Source organism: Ascaphus truei, chromosome 3 (assembly GCF_040206685.1).
Source record: "Ascaphus truei isolate aAscTru1 chromosome 3, aAscTru1.hap1, whole genome shotgun sequence".
NCBI lineage: Eukaryota > Metazoa > Chordata > Amphibia > Anura > Ascaphidae > Ascaphus > Ascaphus truei.
This window is the reverse complement of record NC_134485.1, coordinates 127,112,746-127,132,745: the sequence shown is the minus strand read 5'-3', so window position 1 is coordinate 127,132,745 and position 20,000 is coordinate 127,112,746. Positions and strand designations below refer to the sequence as shown.

General features: G+C 39.4%; 1 protein-coding gene across 2 annotated transcripts in view; it reads right to left on the bottom strand.

Annotated features, from left to right (window-relative positions):
* The window catches only part of AATF (apoptosis antagonizing transcription factor), a 128,882-nt gene that overhangs the window by 29,800 nt on the left and 79,082 nt on the right, over positions 1-20,000 (bottom strand). For both annotated transcript variants that reach the window (XM_075589499.1, XM_075589500.1), the window contains 2 exons: positions 19,343-19,423; positions 304-375 (listed from right to left, as the gene is read on the bottom strand). In XM_075589499.1, coding sequence (XP_075445614.1) covers positions 304-375; positions 19,343-19,423 — 153 coding nt within the window. The remainder of the gene's footprint in view (positions 1-303; positions 376-19,342; positions 19,424-20,000) is intronic.

The following is a 20,000-nucleotide window of genomic DNA, read 5'->3' as shown; positions in this document are numbered from 1 at the left end:
TCATACAAAGGAATGGCGACCGCGACATGCAACTGTCCAAATGCAACAATTCCTGCGCAACTTGCAGGCTGTCAAGTTTGTGGTCATCAGATTTATGGAAATATCTTGCAGGGTGTTGCAGTAATTACAGGAATGTAAGCTCAGCTAGATTGCAAGAGCAGATGTGCAGAGGAGGGTCTGCTATGATGCTAGTGACAAATGGTTAACTGATAAGAAAAAGCAGAGAGGGCAACAGTCTGAAGAACAGGTCAATATCATGCTGTCATCAAGCCATTTGATAAACATAATTAGTCTATTACTCACCTGGCATCATCATTCATCGTGCTGTGGTCAATAGGAGCCATGAAGCTCACCAGCTTGCTATGGACATGATACCTGCATGAAACATCACAAAGAAGGTCATACATAGATGGTCATCAACGTAAAAAAGAACCTTATGCCTCAGAGCCAGGAAACATACAGTAGTAACATAGTAGATTAGGTTGAAGGAAATATTGTCCATAGAGTTCAATTTGGACAAAATACTCATCCTATATTTATAGATATTAATCCAGAGCAAGACCAGCAAAAAACCCAGGGAAACATTAGCTAATTGTGTGTCTCATAAGTGTAAAAACATATTTCCTGGCAATCAGATTTTTCTCTGGATCATCTTTGCTCCTATATTCAACTTATTCAATATATCCATGCACACCGCACACCATTTCTTTAAAAAAAAGTCTCCATGAGTAGAAAATGGCAAATTTTTACTGTAACACTTATTTTTATTTTTTATGCATGGTGAAATCTCCTTTTCCTTCAATCTCAAGGGTGATGTCCTTGGAATGAAAAGTTCCTTGTGTTGACATTAGATGTATCTGTAATTGGCCTCTTTTTTTAATGTTATCTTTATTTGGATAGCATTTCCTCATAAATCAGACCGTACATTCCCTTAATTAATTTTGTGGCTCCTTTCTCTACACTTCTTCCAGTTCCATATTGTCTTTTTATGTTGAGGTTTTCAAAACTGTACTTCATACTGTATATAAAAAGTGTAATCGTAGAAAGGATCTAAACAGGAGCAAAATAATGCTCTGTTGCCTGTTACCAGTTTGGCCAAGTCTTTAGAAAGAGAAATTACATCATGCTCCGACTTTACCTCATAATTTGGGGTCGTCAGCAAAGATTGAGACTTTGCTCTGAATGTCTGCCTTAGTCAGTTACAAATTAGATAGCAGTGGCCCTAGTACTGAACCTTCTCTCTCACTTAATCCTTTCTCTCCTCTGTCTCCCCTGTTCTTCTCCTTGGAGACTTCAACTGCCATATTGATGACCCCTCTCTCCCTTGGGCCTCCCGCTTTCTCTCTCTAACTTCTTCTTTTGGCCTTCAACAGTGGACTGCAGCCTGCACTCACAAGGATGGCCACTACCTAGACCTGGTTATCACTAAAAACTTCTCTCTGATTTCTTAATTCTCCCCTTCCTCTCTCTGACCATCATCTCATCTCATTTTCTTTCTCTCGCATCTCCCCTTCATCTACCCCTTGCTTCTGCAGAGACCTGCGCTCTATTAACTTACCATCTTTTGTTTCCACTTTATGCTCCTCCCTCTCCTCTCTCAACCCTGCTCCAGACCCTGTTAACCTGATAAAGAACTAAACTTTGCCCTATCCTATCTTGATCTACTTGCCCCGCTTTCTCACTGCTGTTCTCGCCCTTCTAACATCAGACCCTGGCTAAATTCTCACATGTGCATGCTGCGTTCCTGCACTCGTTCCTCTGAACATCCCTGGAAGAAATCTCACACTCTCGCAGACTTCCTTCACTACAAATTTATGCTATCCTGTTTCAACCCTGCCCTCTCTCAGGCTAAACAAACCTACTAATCAACACGCACAAGTCTAATCCACGCCGACTCTTCTGTCTTTGACTCCCTACTTAGACCACCCTCAGCTGCCTCTTCTTCCTCCTCCATCTCACCTAAGAACTTTGCTGACTATTTCAAGGAAAGGTGAAATCCATGTGTCAGGACATCCCCTCTGTTTCCTCCTCCCATCCTACACCTCTTCCTAACTCTCCTCCTGCCTTCCTTGACTCTTCGTCCACTGTCACAGAGGAGGATGTGGCACTGCTGCTCTCCTCTTCTCCATCTACCACTTGCCCTCTTGACCCCATTCCCTCCCATCTCCTAAAACCTCTTGCTCCTACTATAATCCCTATGTTCACACCTATTTTTAACTCCTCCCTCTACTCTGGTACCTTTCCCTCCACCTTCAAACATGCAAAAGTCATACCATTACTCAAAAACAGTAAGCTTGACCCTACCTGTCTTTCTAACTATCGACCTGTCTCTAAACTCCTTGAACGTCTTGTATTCTCTAGCTTGCTCCATTTTCTCAACACCTATTCTCTTCTACACCCTCTACAATCTGGCTTCCACATGGCTCACTCCACTGAAACAGCCCTCACTAAAATAACTAATGACCTCCATGCTGCCAAAGAGAGATTATTACACTCTGCTCATACTACTCGACCTCTCTGCAGCATTTGATAATGTGGACCACCCACTTCTCCTTCACATTCTCCATACTCTTGGCATTCGTAACAAAGCTCTATCCTGGATCTCCTATTACCTCCCCCATCATACTTTCAGGGTCTCTTCTTCCAACACCTCCTCCATCGAACTCTCTGTAGGGGGAACCCCAGGGCTCTGTCCTAGGACCTCGCCTCTTTTCTCTGTACACACTCTCTCTAGGTGACCTAATCACATCTCTTGGGTTTAAATATCACCTCTATGCTGACGTCACACAAATTTACTTTTTGACCCCTGACCTTACACATGCTGTACAGACCAAAGTTTCTGGTTCTCTGCGATATCATCTTGGATGGCCCTCCGCCAACTTTAAAACTTAACATGGCAAAAATAGAGCTCCCCATACTTCCTCCCAAACCTGGCCCCACTACCTCCTTCCACATTACTGTTGGAAGTTCAGTCATATAGCCAGTGGCGCAAGCACAATGCCTAGGGGGTTACACTCGACTCCTCTCACTTTCAAAACTTATCTAAAACATGTTGCTTTTTCCTCTGCATATATCACAAAGATACGCCGTTGCCTCTGTTGCTCGACTGCTAAAACTCTGACACAGGCCCTCATTCTCTCCCATCTCGATTACGGTCACCTCCTGCTGTCCAGCCTTCCTGCCTCTCACCTGTCTCCCCTACAATCTATCCTAAACGCTGCTGCCAGAATCACTCTTAACTAAATCTGTCTCAGCGCTTCCCCTGTTGAAATCCCTCTTGTGGTTTCCTATCAAATCCCGTATCACACATTCAATTCTACTCCTCACTTTTAAAGCTTTACACTCTTCTGCCCCTCCTTACACCTCAGCCTTAATTTCTCGCTATGCACCATCCTGACTCTTGCGATTCACTCAAGGATGTCTTCTCTCTACCCCCTTTGTATCTAAAGCCCTCTCCCACATTAAACCTTTCTCACTGACTGCCCCACACCACTGGAATGCCCTTCCCCTCAATAACCGACTAGCACCTCTCTATCACTCTATCTAGCACCTTTAAGACCCACCTTAAAACACACCTGCTTAACAATGCATATGAGCAGCTCCATGGCCAACACTATAATCCTGATACATAAAGCTTGGCTCCTTGCAGACGCACTTGCCAGAATGCCCTCCTTCTGTCTCTGTATGTTACATATTTACATAGTAGATGAGGTTGAAAAAAGACTTCCGTCCATCAAGTTCAACCTATGCTAAATTTAGACAACAGATACTTTATCCTATATCTATACTTATTGATCCAGAGGAAGGCAAACAAAAAAAACCCATTAATGGGAAAAATTAATTCCTTCCTGACTTCAAGAATTGGCAATCGGATTAATCCCTGGATCAACATCTTTCCCATGTATACTTATTTGGTATATCCCTGTATACCTTTCCCATCTAAAGAGATGTCCAACCTTTTTTTGAACAAATCTATTGTATCTGCCATCACAGTCTCCATGGGTCATGAATTCCACATTTTAACAGCCCTTACTGTAAAGAACCCTTTCCTTTGTTGCTGGTGAAATTTCCTTTCCTCCAACCTTAAGGGATGGCCCCGAGTCCTTTGTACTGCCTGTGGGATGAATAGTTCTTTTGAAAGCTCCTTGTATTGTCCCTGAATATATTTGTATATAGTTATCATATCCCTTCTTAGACGCCTCTTTTCTAATGTAAATAAATCTAATTTAACTAGCCTCTCCTCATAAGTTAGAATGTCCATCCCCTTTATTAATTTGGTGGCTCTTCTCTGCACTCTCTCTAGTTCCATAATGTCTTTTCTTAGGATTGGTGCCCAAAATTGTACTACATATTCAAGGTGTGGTCTTACTAATGCTTTGTAAAGGGGCATAATTATGTTTACTTCCCTTCCATCCATTGCCCGTTTGATGCAAGATAAGATCTTGTTTGCCTTTGCAGCTACTGCATGACATTGGGCACTACTGCTAAGCCTGCTGTCTACAAGCACTCCTAAATCCTTCTCCATCAAGGATTCCCCCAATATATCTCCATTTAATTTGTAAGTCGCCTTTTTATTCTTGTATCCCAAATGCATAACCTTACATTTATCTGTATTAAACCTCATCTGCCATTTACCTGCCCACGTTTCCAGTCTCTCCAAGTCCTTCTGAAGAGAAATTACATCCTGCTCTGATTCTATTACCTTACACAATTTAGTATCATCAGCAAAGATGGAGACTTTGCTCTCGATCCCAACCTCAAGGTCATTAATAAACAAGTTAAAAAGCAGGGGTCCCAGTACCGATCCCTGAGGTACTCCACTCACGACTTTAGCCCAACCTGAAAAAGTTCCATTTATGACAACCCTCTGTTGTCTGTCCTTTAACCAGTTTTCAATCCAGGTGCATATATTATTACTGAGTCCAACTTTCTTTATTTTGTACACCAACCTCTTGTGTGAAACTGTATCAAAAGCCTTTGCAAAATCTAAGTAGACCACATCAACTGCATTACCCTGGTCTAAATTCCTACTTACCTCCTCAAAGAAACAAATAAGGTTAGTTTGGCAAGATCTATCCTTCATAAATCCATGCTGACTATTACTAATAATTTTGTTTTCCATTAGGTATTCCTGAATATTATCCCGTATTAAACCTTCAAGTAGTTTCCCTACTATTGAAGTCAGGCTTACAGGTCTGTAATTTCCCGGTTGTGATCTAGCGCCCTTTTTAAATATAGGCACCACATCTGCTTTACGCCAATCTTGTGGTACTGAGCCTGTGGAAATGGAGTCCTTGAATAAATATAATGGTTTTGCTATTACTGAGCTTAACTCCTTGAGAACTCTTGGATGTATGCCATCGGGGCCAGGTGCCTTATTAACTTTAATTTTTTCAAGTCACTTATGAACTTCTTCCTCAGTTAACCAATTGTTCATTAATATGGAGGTTGTGGCTTCCTCCTGCGGCACTACTATTGAACTTGATTCTTCCCTGGTAAACACAGAGGCAAAGAATTTGTTTAATACCTCAGCTTTTTCCTTATCTCCAATAATCTGCCTCCCCATCTCACACTGAAGGGGTCCTATATTTTCTTTTCTCATTTTTTTGTTATTTAGGTATTTAAAGAATTTTTTAGGGTTGACCTTACTTTCTATTGCAATCCTTTTTTCCTTATCCATTTTTGCTAATTTTGTTACATTCCTTATAATTCTGATACGATGTCTCTGTCCCTTCTGACTTAAAGAATCTAAACGCCTTCCTCTTCTTGTCCATTTCCTCCCCTATCTGTTTATTTAGCCACATTGGTTTTGACTTATTTCTTTTATACTGATTACCCAAGGGTATACACTGATAAGTGTGCTTTTCTAACAATGTTTTAAAGACTGCCCATTTATCTTCTACATTTTTCCCTGCAAAAACATCATCCCATTGGATTACTACTAGATTAGACCTAAGTTTATTAAAATCTGCCTTTCCAAAGTTGAAGGTCTTTGTTGAACCCAAGTAATCTGTTTTTTGATAATTTATTTCAAACGAGACCATGTTATGATCACTGTTACCCAAATGTTCCAGGACTTGAATATTTGTTATTACTTCTACATTGTTTGATATGACCAAATCCAGAACTGCCCCTCTCCTGGTTGGTTCCTCAATAATTTGGGTCATATAATTGTCTTTAAGCACCCCCAAAAACCTGTTCCTTTTTGTTGTAACGCTAATCTCATTGCCCTAGTCTATGTCTGGATAATTAAAATCCCCCATTATGCAAACATGACCCAGTTTTGATGCCATCTCCATTTGCAAAAGTATTTTAGCTTCCTCAATCTCACAGATATTTGGTGGTTTATAGCATATTCCCACAAACATTTTCTTTATACTTTTACCTCCACTGCTAATTTCTATCAACAAAGTCTCTACATTTTCATCATTCCCTTCATAGACATCATCCCTTATAATAGGTTTTAGATCCGGTTTAACATATAAACATACTCCACCTCCCCTTCTATTTGTTCGATCCTTCCGAAAGAGAGAATAACCCTCTAAAGTAACTGCCCAGTCATGAGTTTCATCCCACCATGTTTCAGTAATGCCGATGATATCATACTGCTCCCTTGCAGCTATTAATTCAAGCTCCCCCATTTTATCTGTCAGGCTTCTTGCATTAGCAAGCATGCATTTCAGTTTTTTTTCAGCCTGTACTATTATCTTATCTGCTCCTTCCTTTCTGCGCCCACTTTGTTTAGTCTTTAGAAGTTTTCTAGTATTATCTGTATTTACTATGGGTGTCTCACTGCTTGTCAAACTTGCACTTGCCCCCATTCTACCTCCATACCACCTTGTATCCTCATCTATTCCATTTAGTTCATTATCTGTTTCATTCCCCTCCCCCCTCCATCCTAGTTTAAAATCTCCTCCAACCTTTTTAGCATTCTCCCCCCTAGCACAGAAGATCCCTCTTCATTGAGGTGCAATCCGTCCCTAGAATATAGATGGCACCTCTCAGAAAAGGAGTCCCAGTGCTCTAAAAACCCAAACCCCTCCTTCCTGCACCACTTTCTTAGCCATGCATTAACCTCCCTGATCTCTGACTGTCTCCCTGCGGTAGCGCATAGCACTGGTAGTATTTCAGAAAATACTACCTTGAGGTCCTTGCCTTAAGCTTTTGGCCTAGATCCCTGTAATCATTTTTTAGGACCCTCCATCTTTCTCTAACTTTGTCATTGGTGCCAACGTGTACCAAGACCGCCGGGTCAATCCCAGCCCCCCCCCAACAATCTGTCTACCCGATCCGCAATGTGCCAAACCCGAGCACCCGGGAGACAACAAACTGTTCGGTTCATGTGGTCCTGGCAACAGATTGCCCTATCTACCTTCCTAATAATGGAGTCCCCTGCCACCACAATCTTTCTTTGTAGCTGAGCATCCTGAGTCCCCACTGTGCTGGAGGAACTATTCCCCTGGCTGCTAGAGGAATTAGTCTCCCCCAGCCTTGCCATTTCTGCCCCAACATTCCCAATATCTTCACTCAACATGGCAAATCTATTGGGATGTGTCAGCTCAGAAACGACCTGCCTCTCCCTATTGCCCCTGCTTCCCCTTCTAACTGTCACCCAGCTACCTACCTGCTCCTCACTAACAGCAACCAAGCTACCTACCTGCTCCTCACTAACAGCGCCACCATCTGCACCACTAGTCGAAGCAAGGGCCTGCTCAGTGAGCTCTAATTCCCTTTCAAGATTGCCAATGTCACTCAATATTGCAAGTTGCCTCTTCCGATCAGCAATCTCTGACTCTAAAGAGACCACCCGCTCACACCGGTATGCTCCTTGGAACAGCTGCTCCAAGTGCACATACATGTGGCAAGATGTGCATTGAGTGGCATTTTCAATCCTGCTCATTCTAGCAACTATGAAGTTTAGAAGTACTAACAGTAAACTGTACTTCAATAACTATACCTTGTTTAACCGCTTCCTTGTTCAAACTGCTTCTGTTTCTAACTGCACACACTTTAAACAACCAGCACTTTAAACAACTGCTTCTGGTTCTAACTGCACACACTTTAAACAACCAGCACTTTAAACAACTGCTTCTGATTCTAACTGCACACACTTTAAACAACCAGCACTTGAAATCAACCACACGTATCAGTCAGTACACACATGTTCCTCCTACCAATTAGATTGTAAGCTCTTCAGAGCAGGGACTTCTTTTCCGAAATGTTACTTTTATGACTGAAGCACTTCTTCTCATGATCTGTTATTTATATGATTGTCACGTGTATTACTACTGTGAAGCGCTGTGTACATTAATAAAGACATACATACATACCTTGAGGCATTCCACTTACAACTCAGCCCAACCTGATTAGGTTTAATTTATGGCAGCTCTCAGCTTTATAGCTTTATCCTTAAACCAGCTCTCAATCCGGGTGCAAAAATGGACACCCAGATGTCCTTTTTTTGTACATGAACCTCTTATGCAGCACCATATCAAAAGCCTTTGCAAAATCTAAAAAGAAAGATCACAAAGACTGCATTGTTCTGTCCCCATTATGGGTTTTCTTTGCCCTATGGCTGCAGTTACCTTTTAGTATTAGTTTGGGTTACTGTCCAACTCCTATAGTGGCCTTAGTCTTTTGCATAGCAACCCCTTCCTCTGGCCCCTCTGATTTGGTATAATCCAAGGTACCCCTAACACTTGGTTTGGCCCTGCCCTATTTTCTGCTTGTCTGGTGGGTGCATCTTTCCTTTACAAGCCAGCAGCCATTCATCGTGATCTTTCCTTTACAAGCCAGCAGCCATTCATCGTGGTCTTTCCCTCACTGCTCCCCCTGGGATAGCTTTGTCTTTTTACCTTCCCCTAATTTTGCAATCCCAAAGTCCCCTTTTGTTTTCTGTTTGCATTCTCTAATAAAGTTTTCAGAAACCTAAGAAGGACTCTGTTTGCTGAAAAGGGAGATGAGTGTAGCTGGCTGTTTCTACCTACTAAGCCACAGTGAGCCTGGGACAGAACATGCATTATTTTGATCTATATTCCTAATTTCTTCTGCAAAAAAAAACGGGAAAAAATGAGTTTGGCAAAACCTATCCCTCATGAATCTATGCTGATCATTAAGAATAATTATATTATCCAAAATGTAATCCTGAAAATTATCCTGTAATAAAACTATCAAGAAGCTTCATCACTATTAATGTTTGGCAAACAGGTATAAATAATTCCCTGGTTGGCATTTAGCTCCATAAATAGAGGTCTGCTTTACACCAATCTTGTCGTACTGAGCCTGTTGAAATGGAGTCCTTTAATATGAAATAGGACGGTCTGCCTAAGACTGAGCTCCGTAAGAACATTTGGGTGCATGTCATCAGGTTCAGTTGCTTTATTTAGCCTAATTTTTGTAAAGCCCCTTGGCACTTCTTCCTGTGTTAGCCAAATTTAATTAATGTTAGGGTTGTGGCTGTGCTGCAAGTGTCTCCTCTTTGGTATATACAGAGGCAAATACTTTAATACCCCTACTTCCTCCTTACCACCAATAGTTTACTTGCCCATAGTAATTTTTATTTTTAATAAAGACTATACTACTAGTGCACATTTAGAACTTCTTAGGGCTTACTTTCCCATTGCAATTCTTGTGCAATTTTATGATATTGCTATTCTGAATGCCCTTTTGCAGCTTTTGTTACATTCTTTTTAATTCAGAAGTTCTGCTTGTATCCCTTCTGACAACAACAGTCTAAATGCCTTACTATTGCTTTCAATTTCTTCCTCACCTTTTTATTTAGCATCGTGGGTTACATTTACGGCCCAAATGTATACACTGATAAGTGAACTCATCCAACAAAAGTTTGAAGACCTGGCATCCTCAGTAGACTGAAACTGCCCAAAATGTAGAGTTTGTTGGTCACACACTTTTTTTTTACATAAATTTTTAGAATGAAACCATACTACAGTAGGATCACCATATCCCAAATGTTCCCTCGCTTGATTATTGGCTAGTTCTTCTACCTTTTTGTTATAAAAAGGTACGATATTGCCCTGATGACATTATTCCTGAGAGGTGATTAATTTTGCTTTAATTGAAACAATGTAGTTATGATTGTTATAATTACAATTGCATTATATTAAAATGTAACACTGAAAGTTTATTATGCTGTTGTTTATCTCTATATGTAAGAGATCGCTTGTATTCATTGTTTGTTTTGGGTAGAATATTGAACATCATTACATCCTGCTTAGCATTTCCCACAATTATGCAGTTCTGCAGTATATTTTGGCCCACCACTTTGTTGCCTTGGATGTCGCAACACGCATGTCTGATGTCACAAAGCTGTATAATGGGGTTATGTGGACTCGTGTTGCCTTATGCACATGACTTCACTATGCATGGAATAGTCGCCATTTTAACTTTTCTAATTTTATATATTTATATAAACCCACCTCAAGTGGGAAAGGTACTTGCAAATGCAACATGCAAATGAGTCCTGACATGGTCAGTAAGGCCTCAACACTCAAATATGGAGTATACCGAAAAGCAATAACATTCTACAGGGGCTGGGTTGTCCCTGGGTTTGTGGCTACCAACAACTGTCGGTCTCTAGTAAAGCAAAACAGCAAAAACCAAAAGACGAACGCGAAAAGATTAAATAGGATATTGTTGGCCTTCGTGAAATAACAAAAGATAAAGGCTTCATATCGGGCTTTAAAAGTGGATATATTATATTACAGAGGTACACAAATTGGAAGAATCAGTGGAGTAGGCTTCATTGTAAACAAGAGATGGAGAAACAACATAATGAAGTATGAAAGCTCATTGGAAAGAGAAGCCAGAATCATTATTCAGTTGACAAAGATACAGGCTTCGAATATTCCAAGTGTATGCCAAAACATCAAGTCACGCAGACAAAGTGGAAGACTTCTACCATGAAATCAACCAACTTAACAATAAAGGAAATTGTCACCTCAAGATCATTATGGGAGATTTCAATGTGAATGTGTGCCCAGCCGAAAGAAAGAATCCAAAATAGACAATGGATATAGAGTGGACCCAATGGAATAAAGCATGAAATGGGACTATATCCTAGCTAACAAGAAGCATGTGATTGAAGACTGAACAGTCCTTACCTGTTTTGGCCCAAGGAGTGATCACGATTGCATTCAGATATTATTTGCAGCAAACCAAAGAAGGAAAAAAAAAGACGAAAATTATCAACATCAGGAACCTCAAGAATAATAGCAGAACATTTCAACTAGAGCTGAAAAATTGCTTCAGCTTGCTTGAAATGCATGGGGACATTTTAACAAACAATTATGAAGAACTTATGAAGACTGTAGTTGAAAGCACAGAAAAAAACTGTAGGCATTAACAAAAAACTGGATAAGAACAGATCAGATGAGACAAAACAGTTACTGAGCAGATGACAAATAGATGAAGCAATCCCAAGATTTAAGAACAAGAATTGAATATGCAGATCTGTGCAAGACAATCCGCAAACATACAACTGAAAATGTAAGAAAATCAAACTGTGACATGGTGAGGAAGACCATCGAAGATAACAAAAAGCTTATTAAAGATGACAAATCAGGGATTAATGATTGGGAAGAAAATCATTGCACTCAAGACGATGGATCAACAATAAAAGACAGCACTTATTATAAATAGAGTTGAGCATATCTATATTTAATTGTATGAGAACACAGATGACAAGGACACCATTTAGCGAGAGGAACCCACCACGATGTACCATGTGTCCTTCCAGAAGAAGTGCCAAAGCAATAAGATCCATGAAAAATGGGCAGACAATAAGATGGAATAACAAGCGAAATCTTGAAAGAAACTGGGGAAGTAGAGAAAATCCTTGCAAAACTCTTTACATAAAAAAAGAATAGGTGCAAAACAGCGCTAGAAATACTAATGAATAAATGTTCAGGCAGCCAGGTGAAAGACTGGTGGTACAACCAGTCAGGGAAACAGATGAAAAAAAGGGGTTAACCGGCGCCAAAGAGGGTAAATACCAGTCCTGTTGTGACAGTCCAAATACAGTCCTTGGAATGATGAATAGTGATGATTCTCACCTCAGCAGTGCATATGTGAAAAAAGAGAAGAGAAAGAAAAATAATAGTGCAGTAAATCAACACAGGAGGGGGGGGGGGGGGGAATGCACAGATACTAACAAAAAAACAACAAACAAGACATACAAACATGAAACACTAGCACGGCCTAAATATTAATACAAGGCATATTTATTGGTGTGGAAATGTGCATAAACCGCATCCGGAGGGGTAAAATTGCAACCCTACTCACAAAATGCTGGAAAGGTACAGGCAGATCTGCTGTGTGCAGCTGGACTCTCAAGATGGCGACCGGAGCACTTGTGCTGGCATCTACACGTGACTAGGAAGCCAGGCAGATGACTCAGATGACGAGGCCTCTGGGCGGACGTGACGTCACCCCCGTCCAAGTTTCTAGAGTGTTTAAGTGTGGTGAAGTCTGCAGTTCCAAAGGAGAAATTCTGCAGTCTCCAACAAGTGTTTTAAACCGAGGTACGGCGATATTGCGGCTGTTGATGAGGACTAGAGGACTGGAGTCCTGTGAGCCGGTGGAGATTACACAACGGGGGTGACGTCACGTCCGCCCAGAGGCCTCGTCATCTGAGTCATCTGCCTGGCTTCCTAGTCACGTGTAGACGCCAGCACAAGTGCTCCGGTCGCCATCTTGAGAGTCCAGCTGCACACAGCAGATCTGCCTGTACCTTTCCAGCATTTTGTGAGTAGGGTTGCAATTTTACCCCTCCGGATGCGGTTTATGCACATTTCCACACCAATAAATATGCCTTGTATTAATATTTAGGCCGTGCTAGTGTTTCATGTTTGTATGTCTTGTTTGTTGTTTTTTTGTTAGTATCTGTGCATTCCCCCCCCCCCCTCCTGTGTTGATTTACTGCACTATTATTTTTCTTTCTCTTCTCTTTTTTCACATATGCACTGCTGAGGTGAGAATCATCACTATTCATCATTCCAAGGACTGTATTTGGACTGTCACAACAGGACTGGTATTTACCCTCTTTGGCGCCGGTTAACCCCTTTTTTTCAAAACTCTTTACATGCTGCTTAAAGAAAAGGAAAATTCCAGAGTAATATAGAAATGCCATAGTTATCCACATCCACAAAATTAGGATTCATAGATTAGATTTGGTTTACAACTCAGCGGTTTTAAATGCATTAAGGCGACAAAGTGTTGAAGAAGCGTCCATAGATACTATAAGGAACATTTACAAGAATGCATATCAACCATTAGATTATATGACGATACAAGCAAGATAGGGAGCAAGGAAGGAGCCACAGAGTAACACTTGAAGAATTATCAAATATATTAGATTTCGAAGAAAAAGGAATCAAAATCAACTGAATATTTCAGTCATCTAGGATTTGCATTTGGCATTGTTATTTTTGCCACAAGTCTAGAAGATCTCCAGAAACAAATTAGAGAACTTCAACAAATCTGTCAAAGATTGAAATAAATGAAAAGGAAGTTGAAGACGGTCTACCTTGGCCGGCAAGTAACAATGGGTGGAAACCTTTTGATAGAAATCAACAGGAGAATGAAGATGGGATGGAGCGCATTTGGAAGAAACAAGACAATATTTCAAGGAATCTTCCACTGTGTCTCAAGAGGAAAGTTTTCAACTAGTGTATTCTGCCATAATCGCGTGTGTATGTGAAACTCGGATCCTAAATGCGTAGATAATTCAGAAGCTTCAGACAACTCAAAAGAAGTATGGAGAAATGTATGCTTGGTATTACGCAAAAAGAATAAATGGAATCGAAACCAAACAAAAATCTGTGACATTACACGGGTGAAGATATTAAAATGGCACTGGGCAGGACATATCGCAAGAAGAAATGACTATCGTTGGACAAAGATGGTACTCGACTGGATTCCAAGGCAAATTAAAAGACCAAGACGACAACAAAATTAAAATGGGGGATGAAATCATAAAATGTGTTAAAGCAACGCGGAGGAGAGGCTTGCAATCGCATTGGAGATCAACAAGGACTGGAGATCATGATATATACATATAATTGGGCATACAAAATCTTTGTTTACTGGTGTGTGTGCACACGCTATATATATTATTTATATATAAAATATATATATATATATATCAGAATAAATTAGTTCTTCAGTATTAGGTGATATCGCAATTGGACTAACAGGTGTGTGTGTGTGTGTGTGTATGTGTGTGTGTGTGTGTGTGTGTGTGTGTGTGTATATCTATATATAGAACACACAAAAGGAGAAGTTGCTCAACACATAATATATAAGGTTAACTCAAGCCCTTTAATAAAACTAACTATAAGGGTAAAATAAAATATATACCCCAATTAAAGTCAGTATATAAATTAAATAGGACCTGATGGTGCTAGGGGATAGTGAAAACTATATAAGACACACAGATGAAAAGAACAAAGACAATCCCCTTAGTAGCACTCTAAATTACACCTAAACTAATCTATAAGATAAAGATGGTTAAAAAGAAACAGATGCTCCGCCAATTCAGAAAAAATGAACAAGATTTTATTGATTAAACAACAAGACACACTAACTTAAAAACATAAAAATACTAAAGACAGCCTATGAAAATATATATGTATCAAAAATATAAAGAGAGGACTACTAATCAAACACTATCAGTATTACAAAAAGAAAAAAAACTAAATTGTGTCTAAATAAAGTTTAAATAATGACAACAAAGTAGTTTAGTCTAACATAATAGGCAATACAAAATATATTCCCACTGACATATGCATGAAAAAATAATAAATCATTGCGTTGGAAATAGAAGATTACATAAAGGCTGTAGTAAAGTAAACTTTACTTTACTACAGCCTTTATGTAATCTTCTATTTTGAGGGACTTATGATGGATCTGATGCAGCACTTTGGACTTTATTTTTTGTTCCTGTTATAAGCAGACTTTGGAAACACATCCTGTACAATCAATATGGACACAAACTCTACACAATCTAGCTGCAGCTGAGTATTACCCTCCTTACTGTTTGGGCATTACCTGTCCTTGCAGTGCTGCGCTTTGTGGTGTTTTCAATATGTATGACTCTGTTTGCTAATATGTCTTTATTAGTCATATTTTTCTTTATTTGCTGCATCAGTTCTCATTGATTTCATTTTGGGGAAATGCTGTTCAGGGTATAACTATTATTATTGTTATATTATTTTTCCCTGGTTGCTTTATCTCTTTTTTTTCCCCTCTGCTTTTGGTATACATACTAATTTTTCCTGGCTATATACTAGGTCATTGACTATATACTTTTTCCAACGCAATGATTTATTATTTTTTCATGCATATGTCAGTGGGAATATATTTTGTATTGCCTATTATGTTAGACTAAACTACTTTGTTGTCATTATTTAAACTTTATTTAGACACAATTTAGTTTTTTTTCTTTTTGTAATACTGATAGTGTTTGATTAGTAGTCCTCTCTTTATATTTTTGATACATATATATTTTCATAGGCTGTCTTTAGTATTTTTATGTTTTTAAGTTAGTGTGTCTTGTTGTTTAATCAATAAAATCTTGTTCATTTTTTCTGAATTGGCGGAGCATCTGTTTCTTTTTAACCATCTTTATCTTATAGATTAGTTTAGGTGTAATTTAGAGTGCTACTAAGGGGATTGTCTTTGTTCTTTTCATCTGTGTGTCTTGTATATCTATATATATATTAAAAAAAATCATCTATATCTTGTAAAATAATATATTTTGTTATTTGAGAGCTAGATTTTTAATTCGATAATATTTTCAACAATTTGAGTCATATCATTGTCTTTTAGTATATACAATTACTTGTCCCCATTAATTGTCCCTGTTAATTTCATTAGCCTCGTTCATATCCGGATAATTAAAGGCCGACTTTTGCGGTCATTCTCATTTTCCTCTGCTGCAAACTTTAATCCACAACATTTCCAAAATGTTCCCGTTGCCTCCAGAAAGGTCTTACCTTGTAATAACACACACACACACACACACACACACGTTAGTCCAGTTGCGATATCACCTAATACTGAAGAACTAATTTATTCTGATATATGCGTTCTTCTCAAGGATGTCTTCTTTCTACCCCCTTTGTATCTAAAGCCCTCTCCCGCCTTAAACCTTTTTCACTGACTGCCCCACACCTCTGGAATGCCCTTCCCCCCAGTACCCGACTAGCACCCTCTCTATCCACCTTTAAGACCCACCTTAAGACACACTTGCTTAAAGAAACATATGAATAGCACTGTGGATATTCTGAACACATGATACATAAAGCTTGGCCCCCTGCAGACGCACTTACCAGAACTCCCTCCTACTGTCTCTGTACGTTCTACCTACCTACCTACCAATTAGACTGTAAGCTCCTCGGGGCAGGGACTCATCTTCCTTAATGTTACTTTCATGTCTTAAGCACTTATTCCCATGATCTGTTATTTATATTATCTGTTATTTATTTGATTACCACATGTATTACTACTGTGAAGCGCTATGTACATTAATGGCGCTATATAAATAAAGACATACAATACAATACATCTGATTTAACATACAAATATACTCTTCTATTGCTTCTTTTATTTTCCCAATCCCTCCAAAATAGTGAATAGTCCTCTACTTTAACTGCTCAGACATGTTTAATTACACCATATTTCAGTAATGCCTATCATGTCATACTGTTCATTTCTGGCCATTATTTCATGCTCCACATTTTATCTGTCAGGCTTTTTTGCATTAGCAAGCATATACTTAAGGTTGTTGCCTGTCTGCGCTATTGTTTTAGGAATTATACTATACGGTTAGCTTAACTGCTCAGGCCCTTTTTTTACCCATGGACTTTAGGACTTAATATTAATTCTACTATTATTTATATTTAATATGGGTGCCTCCCTACTGGCTGAGCTATCCCTTCCTCCCACTACAGCCCTGTGACACATAGCCCGATACTTTTTGCTTGCCCCATGCCAGTATAAAATCCCCAACCTTGTAATCATCCTCTCCCCTAGCACAGCAAATCCTCCTCTATAAAGTGCAATCTATTCCTAATATAAAGATAATCCCTACTCTAGAAGATCGCCGAATCCTAATCCTTCCTGCTCACACCTATGTCTTAACCATGCATTTTACCTCCCTAAGCTCCAGCTGCTCACCTGTGTTTGAGCGTGGCACTAGTAATATTTCTGAAATGACCACCTTTGAGGACCTCACCTTAACCATTTGAATGCCAGGGCCCCTGCGGCACACCGATCACTGGCGGCGGAACGGAAGGAGACCTCCCCCTTCCATCCGCCATCAGTTCAGACCGTTTCCTGCGCTCCTGGCACGATCTGCCCTAAGAAAACCAGCTTTTAGGGTGTGGGAGGGGGAGGAGGTGAAGTAGCTGAAACATTATGGCGCAACAAGCGGGCCAGAACCCATGATATAGTAGCTACGCCTTAGGATTCAAAGGGTTAATCTCGCAGTTTTCTTCACTTCACCAAATGTTTCGCTGCTGTACTTTATTTTTGTATTGTGTTTTGTTTGCAGCTAGCTTTGCAAGGCAGGGATATAGCAACCAGGCCCCACTGAAAAGTATACAAGGGAAAAAACAGTCATTCGTTTGATTGCTGGCTCTGTATTTCTGTAACACAGACATGGGTACATGTCCAAAAAAAAATAAAAAATTATAGATAATCTCTGTAAAAAGGAGGAAGCTAAAACATGACACACTTGAGGTGCTTATTTGCAAGTCTAAACCAAAAAAATCTAGATACAGTATTTCCCATTTAAGTTCTGCATGGGGTTTGAAAGACATAAATTGACTTAGAGAACCTATGGGAAATATCTGGATGGATTGAAGTGCCTTGTTTTTGTCTTTTACTTTTCACGGCAGAGTATGACCAGATTTGCTAATGACTGTATTTGTTAATTATGCACCAAAATAAACGCCACAAAGCATTTACATACATGTACGCCACAGAAAGGAATCTCACAAATGCATAGCATTCCCATGAAACATCCTTTGCCTCTTGTTATATACAGTAAGTAGAACATCCTTAAACTTCTCATAGACGAAGGCTGTTTCGCTCAAACTGTAATTGAACATTTTGTTCACCTCTCTGCTACCGATGATCTGGCCCAGTCTGTCCAATTGTTATTTAAAGCTGGGTAATAAGATTGCCATGGTAGGGCCTTGATCTCACAGTGAACGAGAATTGTGCATGTCGCACACACAGAGATGGGCTGCATTATTTCAAAAGCTTTATGAGAGTGTGACTCAGTCGTGTGATGTTGTCAGAGGCTTTTGACTGAATCATGAATACATCCAATTATGTGTGATGCTGACAGAAAAGAATATTGATAGCCAATAATTACAGGCTTTTCAGGCCAACAAAGCAGCTCTTTCCTCTTTTAATAAATTATCCCAGAACATCAATCTTAAAAATTACTATGCCACAACTGACCCAGACTGACTTGCATGACTTTCGATCTGATGCCTTTGCAACTAAGGGCTTATAGTGGACTTATGCTGGCGTTTTATTGCAAAATCAGAAATGTACAGTGTAATGTCCCCACCACACTTGTTATAGTGCTACATATTGGACAAATGCAAATAGAGAATTAAAGCACAGCACAAAATATATAGTATTAGTTCCAATAGTAGTAAAGATCTCACCTACTGTAAGGCTTGGTTGTGTTATTTAAGTAATATTTCTGCAATTAAATACATGTATATTGTTTTACAGCTTTCTATATGTAGGTTTGAAAGCTCAACTTTGAACAGCAAAATGTGAAATACCATTCAATAGCAAATACATACTTTGGTTATGAGACGGCTAGGGACCAGAAATGAGGACGTAGTTTAAATGCACTGCAAAAGAACACATTGATGGCTACCTTTAAGAAGCCCTACAAAAAAAATATTTTATTTTTTTTCAAATCAAAATTTCTCTGAAAAGTTACTATGAATATGTTAAAATATAAGATATACAATAGTCACAATGTTTTATTTAGACTTCAAAAAGACAGTCCCCTCTGCTAAATTTGAAACCACATCTGTTTTTATTTTCTTACAATTTGTATTATTGTACGCTGTAGAACTACAGTGGAAATTGTGTTTTTTGGGGGGGCACGGTAGCTGCTCTTTACTTTCACTAAAGTAGTAAAGATAACACAAGCGTAAAGCTTATTTCGCAAATATTACTGAAAACATAAGCCAGTAAGTTGTTTATTTCTGTAACGTTTTCAGAACTTTTAATTACACTTTTCCTTGAGCAACACATACGTTACTGTCTTTTTATTCTTCACTGCACTCACCTAACTTTTCTTCCTTTGCTTGCCTTGGTGTCCACTTTCTTCTTTATCTTGCTCCTTAGTTTCTGGATCGCCAACCATTGCCTGCAGGTAAAAAAAATTGTCAATGTCCAGCCCTAGAAAACCTGGTCGATAAAACAAAAAGCTAACGGTTTATAGCTTACAATGACGTGTGATTGGTTCTACATCAGAGGTGGCCAACTCCACTCCTCAAGGACCACCAACAGGTCAGGTTTTCAGGATATCCCTGCTTCAGCACAGGTGGCTCACTCTTAGACTGAGCCACTGATTGGGTCACCTGTGCTGAAGTAGTGATATCATGAAATCCTGACCTGTTGCCGGCCCTTGAGGACTGGAGTTGGCCACCCTTTCATTAACGCAAATAAATATTGGTACAATGCCTGGCATTAATGCAGCAATTCACTTTACAGTGGTAAAAAGAAAAAGGGATATTTATTTTTTTACAGCGAGTCAAGTCCTTTTGCTGCTGTTTTAAGCAATCCCACCTTTTTTTTAAATTTGGAGATATCCACCGTTAAAAATGTGACTCTCAGAGAGTAAAATGTTGGTTCCATTGCACAACAGAGGGTACAATGGTAAAAGCAGACACCCGCGAAATAATAAACAGATAACCTGAGTTTATGCTATGACTGTTTGTTTT